The 15,234-nt window shown below is 42.0% G+C and overlaps 1 protein-coding gene across 1 annotated transcript; it reads right to left on the reverse strand.

Moving 5' to 3' along the window:
• Window positions 1-287: 287 nt before the first annotated feature.
• LOC143274563 (uncharacterized) lies at window positions 288-13,597 on the reverse strand. The gene is made up of 3 exons (XM_076578235.1): window positions 12,983-13,597; window positions 5,334-6,566; window positions 288-2,562 (listed from the first exon to the last, which is right to left on the reverse strand). Exons 2-3 carry the CDS (start codon window positions 6,543-6,545, stop codon window positions 1,246-1,248), a joined length of 2,529 nt encoding a protein of 842 aa, XP_076434350.1. The 5' UTR covers window positions 6,546-6,566; window positions 12,983-13,597; the 3' UTR covers window positions 288-1,245.
• Window positions 13,598-15,234: the final 1,637 nt, after the last annotated feature.

The following is a 15,234-nucleotide window of genomic DNA, read 5'->3' on the forward strand; positions in this document are numbered from 1 at the left end:
ATGTCCAAAAGTGATACCAGTTCTCAATAGGATGCTGTGGACAAAGAAGCTGTCTACAGCTCCACATGCTGACCCCTCTCAAATGAAGGAAAGTACCAGCACCCCCACTGGACATGAAAGAGTAAGGTAGTGTTTTGGAGTGATCTTACCACAAGGAAAGACAATTTAATCATCACTTGTGCTGCCTACAACCTGAAATTTGAACTCATTCAGGTTGACTGATGAAGGATATGGAATAATGTAGATGTAACCAACCGTCTTATTAAATAAGAAACACAGAACCAATGTAAAAGAGAAAGCCAAGAGATCAGAGCTCAAGCTAAAATCTCACCCTTCCTCCTGCCTTGGTCCTAGCTTCCCGAAAGAGAGCTACTTCCTGTGTGTATGTCTTTTCATAGTATTTTTGTTCTGCCTTCTCATTGGTTGTAAACCCAAACACGTGACTGCCTCGTCACCGTCTGTATGTACAGCCCTCTAGGTCTTAAAGGCATATGTCTCCAATGCTGGCTGTACCCCTGAACACACAGAGATCTATGGGATTAAAGGCATGCGCCACCACCGCCACACTCTGTCTATGGCTCTAATAGCTCTGACCCCCGGGAACTTTATTTATTAACATACATTCAAAATCACATTTCAGTACAATTAGAAATCCACCACAAAATAAAATATCTTTGTTTTCAAGAATTGAGAGGATCTGTGGATGTGTTCACCCATGCAGGCGTTACCTGGAGGGATCATGGGCAGTGGTCACAGTCCCATCTACCATATATCTCTTGAGTCCATCTGGAGGGAGAATGAACAATGGTCATAATCTTATCTACCATGTGTCTCTCGTGTCCAGGAGATACCACTTCATGTGGAGATGTGTGCTGGGAACCAGCCTCCTGTACTTCATAAACATCAAAAGATATCCACCAAGGCAGGAAACTAAGTTCTTCATCGAACGAGAGTGTGGCAATGCCTGGAGAATCTCTGTGAGTCAAAAGATCCAAGTTTAATTGGACAAAGATATTGTAAGTCATATGTTTACAACCATGTATTCTCATACATGGTGTTTTAATGGGAGACAGCCTTTCTCATGTGTTTTTACACTGTTGATGACTCTTCCTCCACTTGCTGCAGTGAGAGTGTGTCTCTGAAAGAGGAAAGGGACGGTGAATCCTCTGGTCTTTCACTGAAAATGATTGCTACTTCAAAGTAGGCTGTAAGTCAATGTCCAAATCCAGCTGGAAGGTACATGCCTCATAGCTCCATAGCCGCTTCCCAGTACTCTGGGGCATCAGACACACATGACCCCATCTTCTGTGATAAAAACTCCTCCTTAGTGAGAAGAGTCTTGGCATCACTTGACACGGTATCAATGAAGAGACTTTTCAAATAGTAAGTCTTTCTAAAGTAAAGGCCTGTGGCCAGTGGCCCCCCAGTAATGGAGGAAATATATTCAATATATTTCAATAATTTTTCCTCAAAGGACATGTCTGTGGTCCTTGTTAGCAATTGGAGAGACTTAAGTTGTGCCCTGATTTCATTCACAGACACATTAAAATCCTTGGCAATATTCTCCAGTGAGGCATCATCCAGCCCAAAGTAAGACCTGTAGAGATCCAAGGTCTCCTCTACTTTCTGTGTTTTATCTCTGATCAAGCCCCCAAATGAAATGGTGGCCCATGCTCCAGCCTTCAAGGCCTCCAGCCAGATCTTCTGTTTCAGGAAATCCCTCTTCCGGTCAATGGCAGCCTCTGTAACACTGTGCAGAGACATCATGAAGATGTGGCGCTTGTGGGCTGGGAGCTCGCTCAGTAAGGTGGTCTCCAGCTCCGGGAAGTCAAAGTCAGACTTATCAAAGTTAGAGACCAAGAAGACTGGAGGCTCACTGGAGAGAGCCTCCTGGAGATGCTTTGAACAGTTTTCTCGGATTTTCTTTAAGACACTGTCCCTATTGAAAGTCTTAGGTTTACTCCTGACTTCATTATGTATATCATGATCTATCTTGGTGCGGACAAAGTAGAACTTGGTATTCATCTTGGCGCTGGCTTTGGCCAGATGTGCATCAATGTCTTTGAAGCGTGTAGCTGAGATGATAATCAAGAAGTCATACTCACCAAACTTCATTTCAGTTAGGTAGTTTTGTGGTGGGAAGATAGTGGACCCAATGCCAGGCAGGTCCCAGATTGTCATTGTGGGAAGCTTTGGGTGTGGGTATGGAGTTCTCTTCATGGTTGTCTCTACCACCCCTGTGGGGGCTGCACCTTCTTCTTCATCCCTCACTCCCCTCAGGGCATTGATGAAGCTGGATTTGCCCACCCCTGTTTCTCCTGTCACCGCAATGTTCAGCGGGGCTGTGTCGATGTTTCTCAGAGCATCACTGATCACTGAAGCTGCTCCTGGAAGGTTCTTATTCTCCAGGTGGGATTCAATCAAGGTGATGGTTTCCTCAGAGAGGATTTTGTTTTCCTTCTTGAAATTCTTAAAAAAATTTTCAAAGCTGAATGCCAAAAGCTGAGCCATTGGAGCAGAGGGTCTGGAAGGCTTGCCTGTAACTGTTTGCAGTAGAAGTGGCTGAATAAAGGAGAGAGAAGACATTGTAATTATTAGTACAGCAGAGCATAGCCTAGGATTTGTGCTACAGTAAAGCAGGACTTCATCTTCTGTTTCTGTACAGGCAGAAGCGCCTTCCCCTCTGTTCCTGGCTGCTGGCTAGATTTCTGGCCTGCGTGTCCAGTGCCCTCTTGCTCAGGCTCTACTTCTCCCATGGCCTCCCTTTTTCTTTGCTGTCCCATTCGAGGTTCGCTTAATCCACACAGTCTCCTACCCTGGTGTTTATTTCTCATTTAAAATTCTTTTAAATTCTGTTTACTCTTTTCAAAATTAAAAAAAAAACCCCTAAGGGCATAGATCAGTATATCAAAAACCTCAAACAACATCTCTCATGGAAAGGCTCTCTACCTCATGTGAATGCTTTCAAGCATTGCTTCTTAGCCCTCATGACCTCTGGTCTCTTTGCACAGCCTTTCTAGTTTCTCTTGTGAAGTCTGTGAATAAAGGGAGAAGGACCATGAGGTGGGGAGTGGACAATATTCATTCCATGTCCCACAGAGGGTTGGACATATTATTATCTGTGCGTAATGGACTTTGTTTTACTTAAAGAAGACAAATTATGTCATTTGTAGGAAAGTGGATGAAACTGGAGATAATCCTATTAAGTCAGTTAGGTCAGTCTCAGAAAGACAAATATGATTTCTAATTCATGGGGTTTAGATTTTATGTAGATACGTAAATTATATACATATATATGAGATGAAATTGGAAGTGAAACTGTTTCCTAGGGACAAAGGGACTAATGGGTGTATTCTTAACATGCAGCATGTGCTTGTTTGAAAAATTAAAAAATAGATAAATAAAAAATCATTTGAAAGTAGATATGCATCTATGTTATCCCTCATTTTTCAACAGGGGAGGTAGGGGATGGTCTAAGTGGTAAGCAGACTCAGTGGTAAGCAAATCCCCATGTGTCCCTGCTTTCTAGTGTTCAGTCTGTAAACCTCAACCAAATAACCAACAAAAATAAAAATCCCAACTGGATACAGAAAGAGAGAGAGGAAGAAAAAAAATGAAAGAAAGAAAGAAGAAAGGAAGGAAGGAGAAAGGAAAAAAGGAAGGAGAAAGAGACAAGGAGAGAGGAATGAAGGAAGGAGAGAGAGATAGGTAGGAAGGAAAGAAGGAAGGAAGAAAGAAAGAGACATTAAGGAAGACACTGAAAAAATGTGTCCTTATTTTTTTAAAGTTAAGAACCCTGGAGAAATGTATTCCCATCAAACCCCTTCTCTGAGAGAGAGTCAATTCTTTTTTATCCCCCAGAGTTAGAAAGAGCTCTATTAAAAAGAAACCAGGCCTGGAAAGAAAGGAAGAGGGCAGGAGCAGAGCAGGAACAGAGAGGAAACACAGGAAGAGAGAGAGAGAGTCTTAAGGCAGGAGAGACAGGGTAAAGATCAGACACAGAAGAATGACCAAGAACACAGAAGTATGAATGAGAATGTATAATGGCACGCTTGTGTGGAAATGCCATAATATAACCCACCATGTTGTAGATGAACTTAGAATATAATAGTAACAAACACTAAACGAGATCCAAGAGAATACTGATGAATGAAATTAGAACAGAAACATAAGATTTGCTTTAGAAAGTCAGAAGTGTGACATTGTGAAAGACCTTGAAAGTCCATTTTTAATAGACACAATTACACACACATACAGCAGATAGGAAGCCAAGGAGAAAAGGAGAGAAGGAAGGAAGAAACAAAAGGAAGAAAAAATAGAAGGAAGGAAAGTAAAGTAAAGGAAGGAAGCAACAAAATTTTAATAATTTACCAAGGAAATGGAAAGCATGGAACAATGCTCATAAAACACTGATGAAAGAAATCTCAAAGAAAGCTACAAACGATGCTAAGATTCCCATGTTTATAGCTTATAAACATTAATGTTGTCTACGTGTCTGTACTTCACATAGTGATCTACACACCTAACACAATCTCATCTATAGCATCAGTGTCATTTAAAATAGAAATAGACTGTGGAATTATAAAATTCACATGGAAACACAAAAGATTGCAAATAGCCCAAACAATATGAATCAAAAAGAACAGGGCTAGGAGGCATCATAATACGTGATTTCAAGGCATAGTACAGAGCCACAGTGAACAGTATGGCAGTGGCATGAAAACAGGCCATAGACCAACCAACTGCCCAGAAGAGAAGACCCAGAAATGTCTCCAAACATGTACAGCAGACTGCCTGCATCTACCGTCATCAACATCTCAGTAAGTCTTCAAAAGCTAACACTGCACAAAGGGCACATTGTTGACAAATGGAACCGGGCAAACTGGACTCCAGGCAAAACTAAAACTTGACCCAAAAACCAACTCAAAACAGGCCAAAGAGCTTAATATAAGATGAAAATTTGAAGCTCCTAAAGGGAAATGAGTATGAAAAACTTCATCAGATTTTTCCACATAGTCCCCAAAGTATAGGAAACAAAAGCAGACTGAAAGGAGGATTTCATCTAATGGAAATACTTCTTAAAAACAAAGGAAATAAACACTTCAGTAATGAGACAATTTATAATGAAAAGCCTTAAGAGTGCATCATGTAACAGTCTCAATCAGAGAGACCATAAGATCTCAACAGGTGCAGAAAATGGATTTGACAAAATTCATCAGAGTCATTTCAACACAGTGAGATAGCAAGGCACTTCCTGGAATAACTGTGAAAACCCTATTTTTCCCCATTGACTCCTCCCAATATGAGAGGTGTTAGATATGAATTGAACTTACCTTCTCCATAAAAAGCTCTTCTTTGCTAAGGAAACTTTTAACATCATTTGCCACAGTGTCAATGAAGTAATTTTGCAAGTGGAAAGCCTTTGAAAAGTAAGGATGGCTAATGTACTCTAATAGTTTATCTGTTAATGATTTACCCTGCTCTTCTGAGAACAGATGTGGAGACTTAATATTCGCTTTGAGTTCCTCCAGTGGCACCTGCAAATCCTCAGCAATGTTCTCCAGGGATGCCTCATCCAGGCCAAAGGAAGATCTGCAGAAGTTCAAAGTCTCTTCCAACTTCTCTATGTCATTTTTGGTCAAGCCCATAAATGGTATGGTGGCCCATGCTCTTGGCATTAGTGATTCCTTCCAGACCTTCTGTTTCAGTGCATCCCTCTTCTGGTCTATGGTGGAATGAGCAACAGTTGGCAAAGTGAGCATGAAGAGGTGGCGTTTGTGGGCTGGGAGTTCCCTCAGAAGGGTGGTCTCTAGTTTTGGGAAGTCAAAGTCAGACACATCAAAGTTAGAGACTAAGAAGACTGGAGGCTCCTGCTGGGTAACTTCCTTAAGTATACATGAAATGGAATTTCGAATCTCCTTTAAGATGTTCTCTCTATTAAATCTCTGAGGACTACACTGTTTTTGAACCATTAGGTCATGATCTGTATGGGTTCGTACAAAATAGAAATTCCTATTCACTTGCACAATGGCTTTGGCTAGTTCTGCATCATTATGTTTAAAGCGTCCAGAAGACACAATAATGAAGAAGTCATACTCTTCAAACTTGATTTTCTTTAGATAATCATGTGGTTGGAAGGCAGTGGACCCAATGCCAGGTAGGTCCCATAGTGTCACGCTGGGAAACTTGGAGTATGGGTATGATGTCCTCTCAGTGGTTGTACATGTCACTCCAGTGGAAGCAGCCGCACCCTCTTCATCAGGCCCCACGCCCCTTAGGGCATTGATGAGACTGGATTTTCCAGCCCCAGTCTCCCCCATCACTGCAATGTTCAGTGGGGCTTTCTCGATGTCACTCAGAGCATTGCTGATTGCAGAAACTGTTCCCCGAAGGTTTCCATCTTCTAGGTATGATCCAATCAAGGTGGTTAATTCCTGAGACAGGACTTTGGTTTCCATCTTGAAATTTTGAAGATTGGAGTCAAGGCTGGAGGTCAAAACAGGATCCTCCTTCTGAGGGGGTGTAGAAGAGGATGTCTGACCCATAGCTGGGAGCAGTTGATGGTGCTAAAAGGAAGAAAGAACCAGGAAGTCCAAAGAATTAGTTCAGACAGAGCTAGCTAATGGGAAAGCAGAGCCTCTGTAATGGCCCCACATTACACATGGCCTCTTCCCTCTTTAATTAAATGCTCAGGACTCAACTGTATTTACTTCTGGCCTGGATATAAATTTTGGCTCAACTCAGACTCCTTTAACCTTGACCATTTTCCTCTTTAGAGCACTTTGAGTTCTTCAAGATCAAATTCAAACCGATAACACCTGCACTAAGGAGGTCCTGCTAAGGATCTCATGTTTGAGGTCAGCCTGGGCTATGATACCAAGACCTTTGTCTGCAAAAGAAGTTACCCAAGTACAAAGCTTTGCCAGTCTCTTCAAATAAGGACATATTATGACATGTAAATTGAGTTTCAGGTTTTCAGTTTTACTTTAACAATTGACATGAATGGTAATTATTCAAATTCAACTGGAGAGTACAGCTCACGTTAAGAAGAAGTGGTCTTAAGGATGAAGGAACCCTTGTTATATCTCTCTTGGATTTCCTATGACTTTGATATTTAAGAGACTCCTTTCACTCTTTGGTACTCAAAAACCTTTGCTTTGCCAATCAAAATCATGTGGTTTTGGTGGTCATAGGCTCTGGTGGGGGAAGCTGCCAGCGTTGTTTTGTGAAATGGGCATGATATGCCCATTAATTTTCTATCTAAATATTTGTGTTTGCATTCATGAATTAGTACTGTTGTTCACGCTGGCCATGGAAGCTGCTCTTTATAGTGAGTAGGAGTATTATAGAGTAAGTCACAATAGTCAAGGAGTTGAGAATAAGTGATGCTGAATGCTCAGCCATCAATGGGAAGTCTATATTACCCCCTCCAAGGCTCAGTGTGACGCAGAAGAGATGAGAAAAGGATGTAAGAACTGGAGGAAGGCTGGATGTTTTGACAATGTAAAAATGAAATCCCGAAAGGGTAAACACTCAAATAATCCAGTCAATTAGTGCACTAATGAAGTATAGAGACAGTCATCAAGACACTAAATAAATACTTGAAAATGTTTTCAATAGCCTGAGCTATCAGAGAAGAGCAAATTAAAGCTGCTTTGATATTCCATCTGAACAACGTCAGAATAGCTACCATCATGAAACACATTCACAACAACAACAAATGCTGATGAGAATGTAGAGAAGAGGAACCATTCTGTGTTAGAAGTTGGTGCAACTCCTACTAAATAAGTATGAATTTTCTTAAGAAAGTTGAGCACTGGCCCAGGAATCCCATTCGATTCAATCTGAAGAACTCTTAGTCAACAGACCACAGAGATGCAAGCACATCCATGAAATCAAGTCAGTGCAGATATCTGTATACAGAAAAATGGACAAAGGAAACACGATGTAGACACAATAAGATTGTGTGTAGCTGGGAAGAAAAATGAAACCATGACATTTTCAGAAAAGTGAGTATAACTGGAAGTCATTGTTCCAAGAAGAGAATCCAGACCTCAGCAAGACAAATATCCCACATTTTCTTACACAGGCTGAACCTAACCTTAAAAGTATGTGTGTCTGTACCTGTGTTTTTTAGATCCCCAGTCTTTAAAAGGGATCATGAAAGGCTGAAGAGGTATTAAGGCAGGTGGGCAGTCAAGCAGCAAGGTTATATGTAAGAGGGAAGCAGAATCAAGGACTAGCTAGAGGATGAAAATGAACCAACTGGAGGAAAGGGGGAGATGGAGGCATATGGGGGGAGGGGCACAGAAGAGGACAGAGTACATTGACAAGTATGAAGTATGTACAGAGTACAGAGTACATGTATGAAGAAGGTATGATGAAGCTTGGTGATTAAAATACATTAAAAAACTCAGCCAACTAAGAATTTCAGTATTAGCTGGGTGGTGGTGACACATTCCTTTAATCCAGCTCTTGGGAGGCAGCAGCATGTGGATTGTGAGTTTGAGGTGAGCCTGGTCTACAGAATGAGTTCCAGGACAGCCAGGGCGGTTATACAGAGAACACCTTCACTCAAATCTTTTGGTATTTTTTTTTTCTCTAATGGTACATCTGCTGGAGTACTAGTTAGTGAAATAACTAAGTGTTGTGGTTTTGTCTTTTCATATACACATGTGATGGCTCATCTTGGTTGTCAATTTGACTGCATCTGAAATAAACTGAAACCCAAGCAGCTGAGAACACCTGTGTATTTTTCGTGATTAGATAATTTGAGATGGGAAGATACACCTTTAATCTGGTCTACATCTTCTGGTGGCAGCTGGCATAAAAGGACATGGAAGAAGGAAGCTTTTGTTCTTTACCTGCTTGCCATCATTCACTCTGGCAAGTTCTTCTATTTTACTGCTGAGGCATGCCTTTGCTGGTATTAGAACTCACTTCTTATGGATTCCAATGTATACTGAAGATAAGTTGTGACATTCAGCCCCAAGGCCAGAATAACTCCTGAATTTTTTTTTTTTTTTTTTTTTTTTTTTTTGTGTGTGTGTGTGTGTGTGTGTGTGTGTTTCATGACAGGGTTTCTCTGTGTTGTTGTGGTGCCTGTCCTGGATCTTGCTATGTAGACCAGGCTGGCCTTGAACTCACAGAGATCTGTCTGGCTCTGCCTCCCAAGTGCTGGGATTAAAGGTGTGTGCCACAACTGCCTGGTAACTACTGGACTCTTGGCTTTTCCTTCGGGAGACATCTACTGTTGGACTAGCCAGATCACAGTTGTTTAGCCACTCCACTAACTCCCCCTTTAACAGATAAAGATTTATGTAGCAGTTCTGCCCCTCTAGAGAACCCTGACCCAAACTCCCCAGAAATGAGAAATTCTACCTATAGCATCTTATGTGAGGGAAAGGTAGGATGGATTGTGTCTTAGTCAGGGTTTACTATTGTGAGGAGGCACCATGACCATGGCAACACTTATAAAGAACACATTTAATCGAGAGGGGTGGTTGTTACAGTTTCAGAGGTTCAGCCCATTATCATCATGACAGGGAGCATGGCAGCACACAGGCAGACGTGGTGCTGGAGCTGAGAGTGCTACAGCTTGCAGGCAATAGGAAGTCAACTGACTGTCACACTTAGTGAAGCTTGAGAAAAAGATCTCAAAGCCTGCCCCCACAGTGACACACTTCCTCAAGAAAGACCATACTTCCTCCAACAAGGCCACACTTCTTAAGAGTGTCACACCCTTTGGGAACCATTTTCTTTCAACCCACCGCAGATGGCCAACATCTGTGGATCTTAATAGTCATATTATAGAAACAGGTCTCAATACATCATCTGCAGATAAAATCTCTCATCTCCTCCTCTTGAATCTAGTAAAACAGAGCATTTTCTGTGTCCTGGGCATCCCAAGTTTGAACATATGGGTCTTATAGAAAGCAGGTCCAGCACACATGACATCTGGATGGTACATGATGATACTTTTATAAGAAAATAGGAAGATATCAGGTGTTCAGGTACACTTGGATTCTAAGTTCCTGTTCATGCCCACAGGAGAATCAGGTAGACTTTAGGAGATAAGGATATGCAGAGGATCCTGGAAGGAGGACTTACAGCCCAGCCTATCGACAATTCTCCTAGGAACCCTTGGATTTGATAAAATCAAACATCTATTCATGATAGAGTCCTGAAGAAATCTGGAATGGAATGAACACACCTCAACATAATAAAGGCTGCATGTGGCGAACCTATAGCCAATACTATACCAAATGGGAAAACCTCAAAGCCAATGTACTGAGCATGGCAACAAGACAAGGATTTCCTCTTTCTCCACCTTACCAATTCAGTCTAGAAGTCTTAGCTAGGACAACAAGATCCAAGAAATAAACAAAACAAATATAAAGGAAAAGGAGACGTCGAAGAGAATACATTTCTATAATAAGAGACTGAAAGAGTTCACCAGAAACTCTAGAAATCACTTTCAGCAAAGTGACAGAGTTAAAAATTGACATAAATCTTTGTAGCCTTCCTGTATATTAATGGCAAATATACCGAGGAAGAAACCAGGGAATGAGTCTCATTAATACTAGTCAGCCCTTTCTCCTCAACTACACACCTGGGAATAAGACTAACCAAGAAAGGGAAAGCACTCTATAATGAAAACTTTAAAGCCTCCCCCCCAAAGGAAGACAATAAAAGATTAAAAAAATTCTTATGCTAAAGACTGCAAGAATTCATGTTGTGAAAATGACTGTCTTAACAAAACCAATCTACAGATTCAGTGCAATTCCTATCAAAATCCTAATGCCATCATTCACAGAAACAGAAAAAAAAAATCTTAAAGTTCAGTTTGAAAGTACAAAAGATCTCAGACAGACAAAGCAATCCTGAGGTGGGGAAAATGCTGAAGACATCACTGTACTTGGTTTCAAGTTATGTTACAGAACCATGGTAACAAAAGTACCTTGTGAGTACTTTTTTTTTTTTTATACCATCTTCATTTCTAAATGGTTGCTCTTCTTCAGGAATGACCTATCACTAAATTTAAAACATTCAGACAGAGGCTCTGATTCTCTGAATGTGCCACTTGGCTTGTCTCACAAATGTTGTCATCTTAACCAGGGTTTGGATGTGTTCACTGAAAAGCACAGAATTAAAGCCATGGTCCTGTCTCATTAGTCATGGAAGATTTTCAAAAGGAAGTGATATCTAAGCCAGGTGAAAAATGGTGTGTGGAGTAGGCTGGGCAAATGGAAAAGGGGTGGAGTAAAGAGGAGCTTGAGATACTGAAGATGGGTGGAGATAAAGATGAAGAACTGCAGTGCATCTTGAGAACTACTGGTAGACCTGTAGCTGATCTGAGAGTTCAAGTTCAGAAGTGAGGGAGCAAGAGTGGATGGCAATCAAGGGATCACTGAGTGATTCAATGGTGAGAGATAGTGCCCCTTAAGGACAACTGGAAAATGCAGCATACAAAGTGGAAGTGGCCAGATTCTGTGAACAGCATCTTTGCAGCTTCCAATTGTCACCAACAGTAGGAAACCCATTTGACTCGGGACCCAAGTGCATGCACACTCCAAGCACAACAGTATAAGAAAGAATTTACTACTCACTTGTGCACTTTGGTCTACTATATTGTGTTCACTGACTTCTAAAATGATATTATCTTCCATTTGGTCAACTTTAACAAATGTGGTTGTGCCTTACCCAATAAACAAAGGAGTTAATACAAAATGAAGGATATTCATGAATAGATTCTCTATGCTAGGCTCTATATGGTTCTTGTTTCATGTAACTAATCTGAATTTCCATCAAAAAACTCAGACATAAAAACCAGCCTAGCTTTGACATAAACCAGAAAGATCAATGACTTTTGAAAATGGGTAAAGTTCCTGTCATTACATATGTATATACATGTTGTGATAATAATTAATGAATAGATCATCAATTAAGGAATGGAACAGTTGGAATGAAGAGAGAGGGAACCTGGAGAGAGGTGGATGTAGTGTTCATGCATGAAGTTCTCAAAAAACATATTAAATGACAAAAAAAAAAGAATTTTGACATCTGAAAAAAAAGAAAAAATCCTGGTATTATTTGGCCACCATATGGAAAGTTTGAGATAAAAATTTATGTGCTGATTTATTACAGAAAAATAGTATAAACTTCTGCATGAGCCTCAGGTCAGTACTGAGCATGGATTACTCTCTGAAAGGTTAGAAAACCCCAACCTCAGTAAAGTCATCACTGAAAGAGTTTATGCCTTGCCATAGAGATAGTTTCCTGGGTGCAGATAAAACAGTTGATCTGAGCCAGAGAAAAAACGCCACTTAGTAGCTTCTTCTTCAAAACCCAACCCAAAGACCTTCCTATTCCACAGGTGGTCCAGGTAAATCTCATGGCTTCTCCCAGATTCACTGTACACCAGGTGATACCAGTGTGTGTTCTGATCATAGAAGTTTATCTACATGGGGTAAATAAAACAGTTACAGTAGAGATGGGTGTGGTGGTACACACCTTTAATCTCAGCCCTAGGAGTCAGAGGTCGATGGATTTCCTTGAGTTGGAAGCCAGGCTGATTTTCATGTTCTAGACCAGCTAGAGGCATACAGAGTTATCCAGTCTCAAACAAAACAAAAACAATAAAAACAACAAACAGTTACAACTAAAACCCACCCCAAACAGGTCACAGCATTGACTCTGAGGAATCTGGTCACACAGCCTGCCTTCCTTCTCCAAGTTTAAGGTCTCATCAGAAGAGCAACAGACCCAGGAATGTACAGGTGATAGAAAAGTTTGTTGCTGCCTTGATGATGGGTTGGGGTGGTCTTTGGTGCAGAAGACAGAGAAGGGCCCTGCTGTAAACAACCCCTGAGTGAAATAAACTAGAATTCAAGCTCCTCTGCCCTGGTGCCAGGAGTTCACCTTCCATGTCATAAGTAAGTAGGATTTTTAGTCAAGCTGCACTTAGAAATCCTTCACATACCTGCTCCTGAGTGATGATGTGAGTGGCCCTCCTGAGAGGTCAGCTCTTCTCTGGGAGCAAGGTCACTGGGGTGGCTCTCTATGGAATCCTCTAAGCTGGGATGTTCTGGAACCAGATGGGATGAAGAGTGCCGGTTCTGGTGTTTTAGGAGATCAGAACAGCTGGTGAGCAAGGGCTGATCTGCCTGGGTCTCCTTCCAGATGGTGCTGCGCAATCTTTGCTCTCTGCTTTTCACGTCCTGGATTGGATGTGGTGCCTTCGATCCTGCCTCCCTGGTGTGGGTAGGGTTTGGTTTCTAGTCTTTGAACCTGCAGGCTGTTTTACACAAATCAGCTGAATAGGTTTCACATTCTCCTTCAGAGAGGGAGGCGGAGCTCTGCTGAAGTGGCCTGAGTTGAACTCCAAGGCTTCCTGGTGCTTGGGTACCTTGGTAACCAACTCCAGTGTCAGTGCTCCCTGGCACTGACCACTCTGCTTCCTATCTCTAGCCCCTCTGCTCAGATGATGGCATCTATCGCAGGGCAGTATTGACTTTCAGACCCAGGGAGCCCAGGGTGCCATGGTTGCAGATATTGCTGTAACCCCACACCCTTGCTGCTGTCCTGTTGATTTTCTTTCTCTCACCCAGTGGACAATGTAAGTGGACACGTGTTTGTAGGGATGTTGTCCCTCAGAACCCTTCACCTTATCATGAGACAGCATTCTCACCCGCTCAGACTTCACCATTAGGCAAGGCTGCCTCCAAGTGAGTTCTAGGGAGAAACTGACTAGCTCCCTAGCCACTCATGGATATTTCCACTGTGACGGTGAACATTATGTTGAGAGAATAAACTTACTGTGCTTGAAAAAACAACATTGTTGTTAGCTTGAATAAGCCATGAGGAAGTTGCTCCTACTTTGAATGCACCCTGTCTGCTGACCCGAGATTGAGCATTTCCTAGTGCTGTTGGGCTATTCTTAAAAAATTGCTGGTTGTTGTAAAACATTTCACTGCCCCAGCTATTTCTACAAGGTAATGGGTCACAGGATTAAACAGCTAACTGCTAAGTTCTGCTTTTGTATGAGACGCTTGCTTGGATGGCTGAGGCACCTGCGGGACATCTGTTATAAAATGAAGACTTTCTCACACCCAGACAGGATATGAGTTAATTTGGCTCCCCAAAATAATATCTTTATGGATTTTTTTAACCGTTATAATGCTTTGGTTAGCAATTGTCAGAGCCTTACCTACAAAACTCTTTGGTTTGGTCCTGGCCAGTCTTTTTTTTTTTTTTTTTTTTATAATAATAATAAAAAAAGTTCTGACTTACTAAAATCAAAACTTGAACTAAAACCTAATCTCTGAAGGACCCCAGCCCCACAGTCCCACAAATGACAATGCTGGAGTAGGGAAATATTTGTGTCCTGTTATAAATCACTGGAGTTGATTCACACTGACAGACACCTTTCATGATCTCTCCACTTCTGAGGTCTGGGATGTCCTAATGAGAAGGCAGAGAAAGTGTCACTCACAGCTCACATGGGCTTTCAGAAGCACAGTTTTGAACGATATGAACCATTTCCTGCTCTTCAGAGCATAACAGGAAGTGGGATGGTTAGAAAACACAGGATGGCTGGGATGACTCAGGACTGACCCTGCTGAACCCGGTGCTGGGTGGAGTCGGTCACTGCAAATGCGCAGGGCAAGGGTTTCTCACTTCACTTTCCTGGGTTTTGCGGGATCCGAGGAGAGTTTCTGTGCTGTGCTTTCACTCCTGTGCTCGACAGTGCGGTCCTCACGCAGATCTATTCATCAGTCATTCACCACCGTATCTCACCATTCTAAGAACCTGGTGAACTCATGCTCTTTAGATCTGACCTGACTGTTAGCTGCAGAGGTTAGTGATGGGGACCCCCATACACTGCCACCCCCCCCATGCCCAGTCGGGGAAGAAAAGTTAAAGTGGCAGCTTTCCGACTTAGGCAGTGAAGCAGCAGCGAATGACCTTGCAGGTGTCATTTTTAAGAAGAGAAAAAGGGGAGGTCTATGTTGGAGTGGGTAGGATGCGGTGGCATATTTGATCAGGCATGTTCATTAGGTGAGCCAAAGGGGGCTGTTGATGACTGGACTTTAATATTTTGATGTCTGGACCCTAGTAGTCATCCTCAGGAGGAGGAAATGCCAAATAAGAAATAGACCTTGGGGGCTAACTTTCGGGATGTAATGTAATGGTTTTCAGCAAGGCAGAGGGAACTAGGGAGAAGGCCAAGGA

This window comes from Peromyscus maniculatus, chromosome 8, assembly GCF_049852395.1.
Source record: "Peromyscus maniculatus bairdii isolate BWxNUB_F1_BW_parent chromosome 8, HU_Pman_BW_mat_3.1, whole genome shotgun sequence".
In the NCBI taxonomy this organism is placed as follows: domain Eukaryota; kingdom Metazoa; phylum Chordata; class Mammalia; order Rodentia; family Cricetidae; genus Peromyscus; species Peromyscus maniculatus.

Bases quoted from the DNA above. Each gene is read 5' to 3' on its own strand.
- LOC143274563 (XM_076578235.1), bottom strand. From the start codon at position 6,545: ATGGGTCAGACATCCTCTTCTACACCCCCTCAGAAGGAGGATCCTGTT. The intron at 2,563-5,333 runs GTAAGTTCAATT...TCCTTTATTCAG, and splicing joins AAGAGCTTTTTATGGAGAAG to CCACTTCTACTGCAAACAGT.